The following is a 14,462-nucleotide window of genomic DNA, read 5'->3' on the forward strand; positions in this document are numbered from 1 at the left end:
TGTCACATGAATAGCAGTTACTTAAAATGCATGTTCAGCCACACCTTCTATTGACTGCGCATGCGCAGCTCAATTTTAGTGGCATGGCAGTTATAACTGGTGTTTGTTGACTTTTCTGAAACTGTCTTTTTACTTGCAGTATCGAGGAAGAACTTGTCAACAATAAGTTTTATATCTTCTTCTTTGCAGAAAAGTATAAAGTTATTGCAAACAAGGAATTTATCTGTTATTAGCTATCTTGATTTTTTTTATCTGTCCTTCACCAATGTTCCCAGGAGTTGGTAAGTACCTGCTAACTACCTAGCTATACTATACTATATATAGTAATATACTGTACTATATAGTAATATACTGTACTATATATAGTCTATGTGTGTGTGGTGCTTGAAAATATAAGAAACTATGTTTAAACAGCCCTCATTTTTAACCCCAAAGACACTATGTTATGTTTTTCAATTTTAATGCAGGAGGTGGAGGATAGGAGGGGGTGGTCTCTTTAGTGGACAGACCCCTGGTAATCTTGGACTTGGAGGAGGAGGCGGAGTTGGGAACTGGGTATTGGCGGTAATACTGGTATGTTCTCAGGTGGAATGTCTTCAACAGGTAGGTACCTAACTTGTTAATTTACAATGTATTATCTTGTAATTTATTTATTCATCCATTTTTTTAACCATGCGTCCATTTACTTTATCCATCTATTTTTAGGGGCAGGTTTATTTACAAGTCAACAAAGTGGTATGTTTGGGGCAACTGGAGGTCTAGGTGGGAGTGGTCTTGGAGGTGGTGCTGGCATGTTTGGTCAACTCAACAGAATCAACAAGGATCTGGACTATTTGGATTTGGAAGTGGTTTAGGGGGCGGAGAGTTGGAGCTAGCTCAAGTGGTCTAGCTGGAGGTGGTCTTTTTCAAAGTCCTATTTCTAGTTCTGGTAAACAATTAATAACTAATTAATACCCAAGGCGCTGTTTTATAACTGCTATAACTAGTGTCCTGAAAGTTAAAGTAAATTCTTTATTTACAACAGGTTCTAATCTATTTGGTTCCTATAAATTTAGAATGTGTCCATAATTTATGAGAAGTTCTAATTTTTCTCATTCCTGTAACACTTTTTTCTGACAGTGATAAATTTTTGTCGTCCCCCACAAACATATATAACATAGCAGTTGTCTCATTATAACATAGCAGTTACCTCATTATAATATAAACATTTATTGTTTTTCATTTTTCCAGCTGGTCTTGGAGAGGAGGAGGTGGATTAACAGGAAACAGACTTGGATATGGGGGTGTGGCCGGGTATGGGGGTGGCTAGCACTGGAGCCTTTTCTACTCCTCTTTTCAATCGAGGTGCAGTCGGAACATCTCAGGCTGGACTTGGTTTAGGAACAGGAGGGCTAGGTTTAGGTGGAGGTACAAGTTTAGGTGGCCTTGGAGGTGAGCGAGATCATGTGACTTTTCTGCATGTTTGTGTAACAAGGCTCCTCCCCTTTCTGTACTTTATAATTTATTGACTGTTCTTTTCATGTATTAGGTGGAGTTGGCCTTGGGCTATGGGGATGGGTGGAGGTGAGTTATTGGTACCCCCCTTAGCATATGGTGTAAGTATTACCTTATCTTCTATATCTTGTGGTTATGAATAATTACTGTGTGTTTGTGTATTGAGGTTGCTAAGTTATATTATGTAATTATATATAATAACTTGTGATTGTTATAATTTTATTGAGTGCTCTATCAGCTGGTTTTAAATATATCATGACCCTCCATAATGATTTAATTATTAGTTAATCCCTACCAAATATTGTGTTGGTGTACATAATATGTAAACAACATGGAATGTAGATAGCTATCTAGTTATAAATGACATTAAAATTTTCTTGTTCTATAGCCTATTAAAGGAAATGATGTCATGATTAAATCTGGTGTATCATTTAATATTTATACTCTCCTCCATTGTATTACTGGTATGAAACAATATGAGAATAAAAGTTTAGAGGTAAGTATGAATTAATGAAACATAGATAGATGGATTGATAGATATAATATATACACTGTACATTTATAGGAACTGAGATTTGAGGATTATTCTTGTAATCGTAAAGGCTCAGCTGGAACTGGTGGAATCTTACTTCTCAAGCTGGTGGTCTAATGGGCGGAGCCAGTGGAACTGGTCTGTTTTCTGGTGGAGCAGGAGGAGCAAGTAAGAAAGGAGATCGCAAACCTAAAAATGTTTGATATATCTTTAAAGCAGGTGGATTATTTAATACTGGTCAACAAGGTACTGGATTGTTTGGGGGTGGAGTCAATAAAACTGGCCTCTTTCCTACAAGTAAACCTGGAGGATTAGGTGGTGGAATAGCCGGGGGAGGTCTCCTTAATCCTACAAGTCAACAAAGTGGATTGTTTTCTGAATGGGTGGATTGTCTGGAGGTAGTGGACTAGGAGGCATGGGGGCATCCGGAACATTTGTTTGGGGGGCAAACAAGTCTTGGTGGAACATCTGGTGGGTCTGTTTACTGGTGGGCTAGGAGGGATGAGTGCTGTAATGAGGGGGGTCTGGGTGCCCAAGGACAAGTAATATATTATATGTTTTTCGTACAGTATTACTCTATCTCATCTTGTAGCTTGGTGGGGGTCTGAAGACTAGTATGGGAATGGGAGGGATTGGAGGTTTGGGACTGGTCTAGGGGCAGGAGGACTTGGAGGTCAGTTTTATATAATACTTTTACTTAACCTTTCTCATTCTTTTTAGGTGGTATTGGAACACAAGCTGGTGCCCTTGGAGGGGAATATTCAACAACCTCTTGGAGGAGGGGGTCTGGGAACTGGTATAGGAGGAGGAGGTGTGTTTTGAGTCTTGACTTCTATATGTACATGTACCGTATTCTCGTGTTTTAGGACTTGGTACTCAGACTGGTCAATTAGGAACTGGCCTTGGTATGGGTACAGGTCTTGGTACAGGTACTGGATTGGGGATTGGTCAGCCTGGTGGTCTTGGAACTGTCTCGGCCTCTCGGGAACAGGAATGGGACTTGGAGGAGGAACAACTGGAACATTAGGTTTAAGTGGAGGTAAGATTTCAGCTTCATTGTTGTTGCTATGACAACATGTACATGTTTTATAGGATTAGGTGGTCAAGGACTTGGCATGGGATATACAAATCCAATGTGAGTTAATTAATGAACATTGACAAGTTATGAATTTTATATATTTACAGGACCCAGAATCCTCTTCAAAATCTTACGACCCAACAACAACAGGCTCAAATACAACAACAGTTACAAATTTTGGCTAGTTCTCCTTTTGGTGACTCACCTTTATTTAGAACAGCTCTCAATGTAAGTAAAATACTCTAATTGTATTATAAAAGAATACAAGTTATTATTTGGATAGCTCCCATTGTTTACCATGACTACAGCATTAAATTTCTTGTTATAGGAATCAGATAAAACTAAGAAGGCTAGAGATAACACACCAGTGTCTTCTAAGATCTCTTCATCTACATCCTCAGCTTCTCCTCATTACTAAACACTCAACATTCGTCCTTCAGCCAAATTTCATCCAGTATCACTCAAACTCACACCCAGTCAAAGAAAGATAAAAATGCTATATTTGATGGTCTGAATGATTCTATATCTGGGAATGAGTCTTTTTGTGCCTCGTTCAAGTATCAAGAAACTTATTATCAAACCTAAACCTAAAGAGACACCTCCTGTACCTGTTTCTATGGCTCCTCCTACTTCAGAATCTCCTCTTTCAAATGGTGTTCCAACTCCTTTATCCACATCTACTACTGTATCTTAACTAAACCTGCTTTTCCAGCACACCCTGTTTTCAGCTGGCAAGACAAATGACAAGGTCGAGAGTCCAGAATTGGTTTTGGGTGTTCCTGGTTCTAAACCTATCCACAAACCCACTCCAGTGTAAGTTTTGAGTCTGAGTCTTTTGTTTACTTTTATTGCTGAATTTTTTTGTCCTTTCTAGACGTCCTACTCCACCAGTGACAATACAATGAACGAAACTTGGAGTAGGAGGAGGAGAAACAGACTGTCTCTTCAACCACATCCACTTACACTATCACAGATTCTCCCCTCCCTACTCCCTCTTCACGACCCCTTCAAGCAACAACCACAGTGATACTAACTAAACCTGAATATTATACCCGCCCACCACTTGATGAACTAGAGCAGTTGGTTGACCAAGATGGTAACTGTATTATGAGGACTTCACTGTTGGTAAGACTGGATGTGGTGAGATTATATTTATTGGAAAGACAGATGCACTGGTATGAATCTGGACGAGTTAGGTAAGGAAGATGTCTGTCTGTCTGTTTTGTTTTTTGTTCATATGGACACATTGTCCATATTGTAGTTATTCTCTCTCTTGTCTATCTTTATGTGTGGCAAGTTGTCATTCTCTCTCTCCCTCTCTCTGCAGTGTCCATTTATCCTAAGGAGGTCACTGTTTATAATCCGATGATAGTCTCAAGCCTCAAGTTGGTGTGGGTTTAAATAAGAGAGCTCAAGTCCAACTCTCTGGTTACTGGCCGATATGTAAGACCACACGTCAACCTATTAAGGATCCTGGAGATTAGCTCAAATGGATTATGTTACAAAATTAAAGAGGTCATCATCAAAAATTGGAGCCACATTTCAAGATTACATTCCTGATACAGGAACATGTATATTTGAGGTATGTGTGTGGTCAAACCTTACTATAAGGTGGTGTCACATTAGGTTGTTAAATTTGAAATTGATATAATTTTTTTTAGGTGGAGCATTTTTCAAAATATAAATTAGTTGCCGATGACGATGAATCAGATGATGACGACCAAGGAACCAGTTCTGCTAAGGTGGGATAATGTGGGTGGGGCTTTCATTAACAAACTAATTGATGACATTTTAAATTATGTATTATATAATGTAATATAGTTGGGTTTTTTTTTGTTATGTCTTTGTATCAAGTGTCATTTTCTTAAAATTATATTATTGTTTATTTTTGAACTACTTGTTGTCATGGAGATGTCTTTTCTTCTGGTAGGCTAAGACCAAAGGAGGAAGTACTACTACTGGAACTGGACAACCAGTTGTATTAACAGCCAAACTGGCTTGACAACTACCACTCTATACCTCAGTACTAACTAGTCAAACTGGTTTGATCACTACTCAACCTGCTCTATTAACCAGTCAAACTAGTTTGACAACCAGTCAGCTTCCTGTTCATCCTCTCACACAGGACCAAGATGAAGACTTCTCTGACAATGAGGGGAGGAGTTTTTCAGGCTGCTGAAGACCATGTTACCATGTCACGCCCTTTAGCTCCATCTCATCACCTAGCAACCACATTAGGTCTAGACACTCATCGTATACAAGTAATGAAAGCGTCTTTTTTTACTGACTTTGACTCTATATCTCAAGCCCATCTTCGTTATGTTCCTCCAATAAGGACAGATCTTCTTCAACAGGAAAACCATTGCACATACTCACCCCCTAAGCTCCACCCATTCAGCGAGGGATCACATGACAACTAAAATCTTCCCTCGTCGAACTGTTGAAACTTTTCCTACTTTAGGAAGCGTTCCAACATCCCCACACTTATCAGCTTCTTCATTATCACGACAACCAGAACAAGTGGTACACAGTGGGACCTTATCATATTGTCCCTTCATCTCAAGTTATTCCACAACAAAAAAGTAGATTATATTGTTTCGTTGGAAGAAGAAGTATCATTTGTAACAAAACTGGGCTTACTAGCTGATGCTGGAGTCCATTGGACGATCTTTTCGTGTTGGTTGGGGGTCCTAACTGGTCTCTCAGTCACACTGGTTTTCAAACTGAGAGCCATTACTACAGATCTCACTCCACAAACAGTGTACACAGCACTTACCAGTAGTCATGATGATAAAGAGGCGGGGTTAAAATTTCGCATTACCATGGAGAAGTTGGATGCTAGTCCATGGATGAAAGATGAGTTACTGCCATTGGGAGATATAAGGCAAAGTATTAGTTATTTAATGGTTATTAATAGTTATTACTGGTTATTAATAACAGGAACTTTATGAGCCCATATTGAAAATACAGCTGTCACCCATAGTGAGGTACAATTAAAAGATGAGGAAGAGTTTATGGAAGATGGAGACGTAGAGGATGTTCCTATGATCGTACCCGTTAGAGGACAGCTTTGTTAAAAGATATTGTTGATGCTGTCATAAATTGACAATGAATGTAAGGATAGAATAGACAGATGAATGGATGGATGAATCACAACACTGTAAATTTTCATAACCATATTTGTTACAGATGAACCTCAATTGAGGAGCCAGTTTTGTGAAGTTTGATCTTGGTTAATGCATTATGGGGACAGTTATCATCAGAAGATGACAAATGATAACAAAGAGAATGGGCGGAGTTCAGACAAACCATCTATTGGAATTTGACTGAGAGAGGCAGCGACTCTCAAAATGGCTGACAGTGTTACTAGAGATAAATCTGATGCAAAAAAAGTTAGTTCAAAATACTACTATAATGTCTCTATAACAAATGTAGTCCTTATTATAAACACATCCTGGGGGAGTCCCTAATTTGATGAGTGATTTGTATATACTAATAGTACCTTTCTTTTGTCCAGGAACAAGGATACTTGTTTAACTTGTTTGACTTGTTGACTCAGTTTCGTTTACTGAAGCATGCTCTCTTGCTTCACTCTAATCAAGACCACAAGTTAGCGTTATTATTAGTCAAGCTGCTAGCTCTAATGTTATGAATCGACAAAATGCTTCGTCAGCAATTGAATGAATGGGACAGACTAGAGGTGAGGTTGTCATGATAAGCCACACCCATTAACCACATATATATTTGCACAGGCTCATGAATTCATTCATCCTCACGTCTCCTGATCTATGTGTTACTGGCTGGACTAATGGTGTGGGAGGGGCAAGGACAGTACATCAATGCTTGTGAAGGGTTGCCATGGAGAAAAGCTCTGGCCCTACACCTTGGTACGGGTTCCTCTCCTACTGCTTCTATCAGTGAAGGTTATGAGAGACTATAAACGACGCTTTCAAGGTATGTGCATTAAATTAGAACAATAAAGTCTAACAATTGTGGCGTCACGACGATGAGGTGTGATAGCTAAGAGATAAATGAGATAGTGAAGGAGGAAGTTTGATGTTCAAGAATGTGCCAGCTGTAAATCTACATAACTTTGTTATAACAAGTTATGATAAACATGTAAATCAATTTAGTTTGTATTATTTAGAACAAAGTATTAATTTAAAAACTGGAGAGTTGATAAATTTATGAAGAATTCTATTATTGTCTATAACTATCTGTTTGATCAATCATGTCTTCATTATAGTGTTCATTAGTGAGTGATCATGAGTATCACCCAAAAATTAAGTATTATTAAGTATTATAATACATTTTAATATATCACAGTGGTATATTTTAACAGACAGAGCGAGACAGATCAATGGGATATTATACATTCCAATAATAGCCCAATGAAATGTGTTTTGATATTAGAGTAGAATTAAACCAGCTGATAAAAAACAGTACACCAGAGTATTGGTATACAAAATGTGGGGTAATACGCCATAAATAACAAGTATTGTTTACATGTACTTTGTAGTATTAAATTATGGGCTATAGTCTATTACTCTATTTTATTATCAATGGATTACATAACACAATAGTGATAATCAGGGAGGAGGTATACATTTTTATGATTAAATTGGAGTAGAGGTCTAACAACATTACAAATTGAGGTTTTAACATATCTATAAATGTGGTCAGGGGCTATGGTGTTGTAGTTTTTTATTCTCTCTTATTTCACTACCTGATTTTGTTATTACTCTCTCTTTCTCGTGACTTTTATATGGTCTCAATCAAATGCTTTCTACTGTAATGATGTGGCCTATTTAATTAGTGTTTGTTTTGAGGCTTATTACTATGGGTGCTTATAGGATTAACTATAATAGCTGGATACCATGTAAGGTACCTACTCCCTTGTAAAAGGTTGTGTTATGTGGTCGTCTCTAGGATACCGCTTCATTAATGAACTTCGAAGCAATTTGTTTACTTATTTCATGATGTGGTCATTCTGTCATGGATCCCTTTAATATTTAGCAAAGATAAAAAAATATAATGGATAATGATGCTGGTTTAAAGTGGACACTTAGAATAGTTATTTTGCATTGAACTCTTCCATTTGATGTTCCACTGTAGTATGACTATGTCTTCTCAATTGGAGACATCAAATTATATATTTGTCTTTAGGGAGAGGACTCGTATGCAGCTGTTCGCCTTCCCTCCATATATCTTGTCTAGAGAAGTCATTGGATGTAGAACAACCAGACAACAGACTTATGATACTTGCTTTCACTTGTTGCAGCTGTACTGTATGCGTGATTACAATCTAGACTTGACCTTTGCACCTTCTGGCTCCACCCCTTATCAACTTGATTACAGAATAAGGTAGATCTTGTCTTAATTATAAATTGTTTTTAATTTTTTTAATCTAGTTGGCACTTGTGGTCTGTTTGTCTTGTTTTGGCTATAACCACACCCACCATTCTCAATTGGCATCTCTTCATTGTCATTTTGCAGCCCAATTAGAATCTATGGGAGCGTGGCCATGGGCAGTGTTTGTAGCGCAGCATCTAGAAGTGTCCATGCATCGTTACAATATGGTTCATGAGATACTTTGTCGTCATTGTTCATCGGAGGACCTTACAGAAAATGAAGTGTTCATAATAGAGAATTACACATACCATATCAACTTGTTTTTGAAGCTAAGGTCAGAACTGACAGGTGGCATGTACTTCATTGTGCTTCTTTGTAGGCTCAAAGAGCTGAATATGATGGTCGTCATGATCTTCAAGCTACTCATTTACTCCAGGGTAGCCATTGGAATAAAGCACATGCTGTTATTATGTGCCATGTAGCCCCTGTTGCTATAGTAACAGGTGACGGACACACTCACACACAGTCCTATTTTTAGTCTCCATTTTATTTTTCATAGATGACACAGCTGGTCTTTTAAAGCAATTAGAATTATTAGCGGATCATTGTACAACAATACAGAATTGGGACACGCAAGGATCAGTAAGTACTTATAATGTTTCCCTTTAATTAAATTACAAACCCATCATTTGTTTGTTGATTATGTCACACTTTACTTTCATTCTCTATCTGCATGACACAATAGCTTAATTAGATTTTTATTGTATTTTTAAATGAAAACACACATTTCAAAATTGCATGGATACTGTGATAACCACATGCACTGGTTGCCTAGTTACCCATGCATGACATTGTTAGGTGTTTGGATTGATGTTACCCCAAATATCATTGACATTTGAGCTCAATATATAAAATAACAGGACACCTGGTACATCAAAACAAAGCCATCATTTTTTTATTCTTTCTTAAGAGAAGTTGTTATGTAATAATGCTGCATGTAATGTTTCATAATTATCACATGATTCATTATTATGGCTTTAGTTCACATAACCTTTTGTCTAAATGTACTGTTTAATTGCTTAGTCTCTCTCTCTCTCCAACTGTCATACCTTAACAAGTAAATTAATAGTATTTTATATAATTCTTTTTATTTTTCAAGGTATATCTTGACTACTTGAGAGTTGCACAAAGAATTGAAGAACTAGCTAATGTAACTTAACAGTCTTATTTATAAGTTACATCAATTATATTATCTTATAGGCTGACCATGTCTCAATGAGACAATTGGATGATGTTTATACTGGATTACAGGGAATTAGTACAAGAATGGATTATTATCAAGCCACACCCCCTTAGAATGGTGAGAAATACTATCAAAACAAAGCTAACAATAGAAATAGTCACAATTATTTCAAACTTTAGTGCAAGCATCCTCTCATTGTATTGCGGCAAAACTTATTGCATTATCCTAGACAGCAGCTGCTAGCTAACAGCTGCAGTGACTTCATATTAATTGTCAATGGTGGCTATTGTTTAGACAATGATGATACTTAATATTAATTAGCCTTTTTTTATTAACTTTGTTCTTTTTTAATTTTAGTTTGTGTCAGACTGAATTGCTAAAAGGACGGGCCACTTTTCTTCGAGCTGTCATGAACATTAAGGTAGATTAATGTTATGTCATTTTAATTTATATGCTTGCCCTTGTCATTGTTTATTGTGTATTATTTACTTGTTTACTTGTACATTTGTTTGTTTACTTGATATTTACTTGTTTTCTTGTACACAAGTGTACATTATGTTTACTTGTACAGTTTGTTTGTTTACTTGTACATTTACTTGTTTGCTTGTATATTGTACAAATTTAAACAGATGTCAAGATTCAATTCACATCTTTTATTTCCACCTGTCCATTTTCTAGTCTGAACTTGGTCCAACTTCTACTCGTGAGGACCGTCTACTTCTTCCAACCATCTCTACTTTACCAATGCCAGAAGAATACACCCTCTTTGAACTCCGTCAGTTGTCATCCTCCCTCCCTCTCCCACAAATTGACCACACCCATTGTCTTAAATACAATCACTTTTCAGATACAGTTAGTATTATATTATAATTTGTATCCATGGAAAACTAGAAATGTTGACAAATTTAAAAAAGATAAATATTGAGCAGCTGCTAGCTATAAATTAAGAATTAATTAAAGTGATCTGAAAAGTTAATAATTTTAATAATTAATGCCTTTTGAAGGAAATACCACAATAATGAAATACACTAATTAAAACTGACAGAAATGATAAGTGATATATTAATACCAGCATATTAATGCATTTTATGTATTAACTAAAACATACTTCTCTACATGAATAATAATTGTATATTATAAAAAAACACTATACAATAGATAATGAGTAAACAAAATGATATTTACCTATTTTTGTACAAGGTCAATTATCTGGGGGTTTGTGATACAGGTAATACAGCTGGTACTAAAACAGGTTGTAGTGTAGACATTATTTGTTGATAGACTAATGGATTTGTTGGCGATACAGTTGGCATATTGTCAGGTATGGCTGGACAAACAGGTAATGTTGACAAGAGGAGCGGGTTTGTTGCTTGAAGTGCTGCTGACTGATTAATAGACAACAGACTTTGTGGAAGTAGACCAACTAGTTGCGCCTGTTGAGAAAACGAGTTTTGTAGTAATGGAGTCAACTGCGAGGACAATGTAGATTGTGGGTGGATCATTAATGTAGAAGGAAGGGAGGGAGTTGATGTAGAGTGTCCACTCAAATGTAATTTAATACCCTGATAATCAGTGGGCATGACTAGCCCTTGAGTACATTGAGAGGTTGTTGGACTGGTCACACTGGTTCCTACAACTGGTAGGACAACATATAGTGGCTGTTGTGATGACATGGCAACAGATGGTAGCATTGTCGAAGGGATACTTGTTGAAATTGTGTGGATACTACTAGAGGGTACATTCTCTGTTGTCATGGCAACTGTTGTTTCACCATTGTTATGAGTTACTACAGAAGTACATGGTGAATTAGTGATAGTGTTACTGGAACTACCACCTGTTGTAGTTGGTTTTGGTACAGTACTCCGATGAGCATATTTGATATGTTTCTCATGGAACTAGGATCAGTATAAGCCTTACCACATCCTGGATGTTTACATACATAAGGTTTTCTGGTGACATGAGTCTTCATGTGTTTTGCACGATCACTTGTGTTATTGAATTTCTTTCCACACACCCCTCATGATGACAGGTATACGGTTTTTTCGCCAGTATGTGTTCTTGTGTGTAGCTTGAGGTTTTCTAACCGTGAGAACCGACGTTTACAACCAGAATGACTACATTTATAGGGGCGTTCTCCTGTGTGGCATCGAAGGTGAGTAATCAACTTATAGCGTGCATCAAATGGCTTCTTTTGTCTAGTGCAATCTTTCCATAAACAAATGTATTGTTGTGTACTCAATGTATGATTGTGTTCTAAGTGTGTTACTAGTTGTTGAAGTGATAAGAATTGAGCTCCACAGTTCTCCCATTGACATTGAGGTACTGTTGATGATTCCTCTTCCTCTTCTCCGCCATTATAAGTTGAGTTCAGAGTAGAAAATTCTCCCAAAAATTGATGGAAGTACGGATGAGGGATGAGAGTTGGTGCAGCAGATTGTGTAAGTACTGTCCGAGAAACACTTGGTTGCGGACTGTCTGTTCTCTAAAAGAGGGAGAGAAAGAGACGGGGGGAGGAGAGAAAGAGAGAGAGGAGGGAGAGAGCAATTATGTATAGTGCTTTGTAAGTGTCTGTTTTTGGCAGATGGCAAACAATGGATTATTAATTAAGTTATTGCCTCAAGAGGCATACATGACATAGCTTGTATGCAGCTGCCATTGTTCATGAATAGTTTTGTAAATGTTACCATGTGGATTATGTAGTTGTGGTTTTGTGGAACATGTTATGATGTATATACATTGTTACACGCATAGTCAACGCAATAATGTGTCATGAAACATTGGTTGCCATTCCTCGTTACTACAGATTATATGATCAAGTTACAACGTGTCAGTAACTCATAATTGGAATTCAATTGTAATTTATGTATTATGAATAACACTTTTTAATAGTACATTGGGTGGTCCATAAAAGAAATGAGACTGACAATTATCAAATGATTAATTACAAATTTGACAATTGTTTAATTGTAATATGTCAATCTGACACAACACACACACACAGAGACCAGTATAGGTAAGAATTGAAATATTGTTGATGACTTTAACTAGTCTAGAGCTTACTAATGGTAGCTATCCTATGTCACTATGGTAAGTACTGATGTTCACTAGTCTAGAGCTTACTAATGGTAGCTATCCTAGGTCACTGTGGTAAGTACTGATGTTTACTAGTCTAGAGCTTACTAATGGTAGCTATCCTAGGTCACTGTGGTAAATACTGATGTTTACTAGTCTAGAGCTTACTAATGGTAGCTATCCTAAGTCACTGTGGTAAATACTGATGTTTACTAGTCTAGAGCTTACTAATGGTAGCTATCCTAGGTCACTGTGGTAAATACTGATGTTTACTAGTCTAGAGCTTACTAATGGTAGCTATCCTAGGTCACTGTGGTAAGTACTGATGTTTACTAATCTAGAGCTTACTAATGGTAGCTATCCTAGGTCACTGTGGTAAATACTGATGTTTACTAGTCTAGAGCTTACTAATGGTAGCTATCCTAAGTCACTGTGGTAAATACTGATGTTTACTAGTCTAGAGCTTACTAATGGTAGCTATCCTAGGTCACTGTGATAAGTACTGATGTTTACTAGTCTAGAGCTTACTAATGGTAGCTATCCTAAGTCACTGTGGTAAATACTGATGTTTACTAGTCTAGAGCTTACTAATGGTAGCTATCCTAGGTCACTGTGGTAAATACTGATGTTTACTAGTCTAGAGCTTACTAATGGTAGCTATCCTAGGTCACTGTGGTAAGTACTGATGTTTACTAATCTAGAGCTTACTAATGGTAGCTATCCTAGGTCACTGTGGTAAGTACTGATGTTCACTAATCTAGAGCTTACTAATAGTAGCTATCCTAGGTCACTGTGGTAAGTACTGATGTTCACTAGTCTAGAGCTTACTAATGGTGGCTATCCTAGGTCACTATGGTAAGTACTGATGTTCACTAGTCTAGAGCTAGATGATTGTGATGAAAACAATAATCTATTTCATGTCAGATTTTAGATGCAAATACTTAAGTTCCTCAGAAAGGTGTCTTTATCAAATACTAAGTTGGCCATTATCTATGTCAGTGCCTTTTTTGGGCTGACAGGTCCACCCCATCTCTCGCTATCAATACTTATTGTAGTTTTATCCAATCACATCATTTGATATATATATGAAGATAGTGTGTGTTCTCTCTGTTGGGGGAGGAACTAGAAACATAATTCATGTGTCCTTCTTTATCTTTGTACAAGCCCCCTCCATTCAACTCTCACACTGTTTTTATCACCTTTATGTGTGATAGTTTATATTGGATGTTTGATGCTTGTATAATCTTCACTTGAGATATGTAAACAATTGACTTATTTACCTCCAGTTACCAATGTAGGCTCATTGATGTGTGCAGCTGTTATTAACGATCCATTGAATGCTTTTGATTTGAGTTGCAAAGTTGAAACCAATTTTTAATTGATATATTTAATACTATTTGTTCCATATTACAATTGTCCCCATTAATGTACTTGGGCTTAATGCACAATAGTCTCTTATACTATAATAGGCTCTTATACCGTAATAGGCTCTTATACTATAATAGGCTCCTATACTGTAGTAGGCTCTTATAATATAATAGGCTCTTATACTGTTGTAGGCTCTTATAATATAATAGACTCATATATTGTAATAGTGATAGGTAGTGTCTTATGCTCAATAGTATATGAGACATCTACTATAGCACACCTTATATGATGTCATTACTATAGGGGAATGGTCCTTCTTAGTA

At 36.9% G+C, this 14,462-nt stretch overlaps 1 protein-coding gene across 1 annotated transcript; it reads left to right on the top strand.

The window, feature by feature from the left end:
* The first annotated feature begins 737 nt into the window (after window positions 1-737).
* LOC121391317 (glycine-rich cell wall structural protein-like) lies at window positions 738-3,053 on the top strand. Its single transcript, XM_041522986.1, has 5 exons — window positions 738-848; window positions 1,529-1,563; window positions 2,097-2,223; window positions 2,747-2,837; window positions 2,893-3,053. The coding sequence occupies exons 1-5, from the start codon at window positions 738-740 to the stop codon at window positions 3,051-3,053; spliced, it is 525 nt and encodes a 174-aa protein (XP_041378920.1).
* Window positions 3,054-14,462: the final 11,409 nt, after the last annotated feature.

Source organism: Gigantopelta aegis, unplaced genomic scaffold (genome assembly GCF_016097555.1).
Source record: "Gigantopelta aegis isolate Gae_Host unplaced genomic scaffold, Gae_host_genome ctg2075_pilon_pilon, whole genome shotgun sequence".
Classification (NCBI taxonomy): Eukaryota; Metazoa; Mollusca; class Gastropoda; order Neomphalida; family Peltospiridae; genus Gigantopelta; species Gigantopelta aegis.

What these genes read in the sequence shown, in the direction of transcription:
- LOC121391317 (XM_041522986.1), top strand. Translation starts at nt 738, where the DNA reads ATGTTTGGGGCAACTGGAGGTCTAGGTGGGAGTGGTCTTGGAGGTGGT. An exon ending in GGCTATGGGGATGGGTGGAG is followed by an intron (nt 1,564 to 2,096) that starts GTGAGTTATTGG and finishes GTAATCGTAAAG; the next exon opens with GCTCAGCTGGAACTGGTGGA. An exon ending in AACTGGTATAGGAGGAGGAG is followed by an intron (nt 2,838 to 2,892) that starts GTGTGTTTTGAG and finishes CTCGTGTTTTAG; the next exon opens with GACTTGGTACTCAGACTGGT.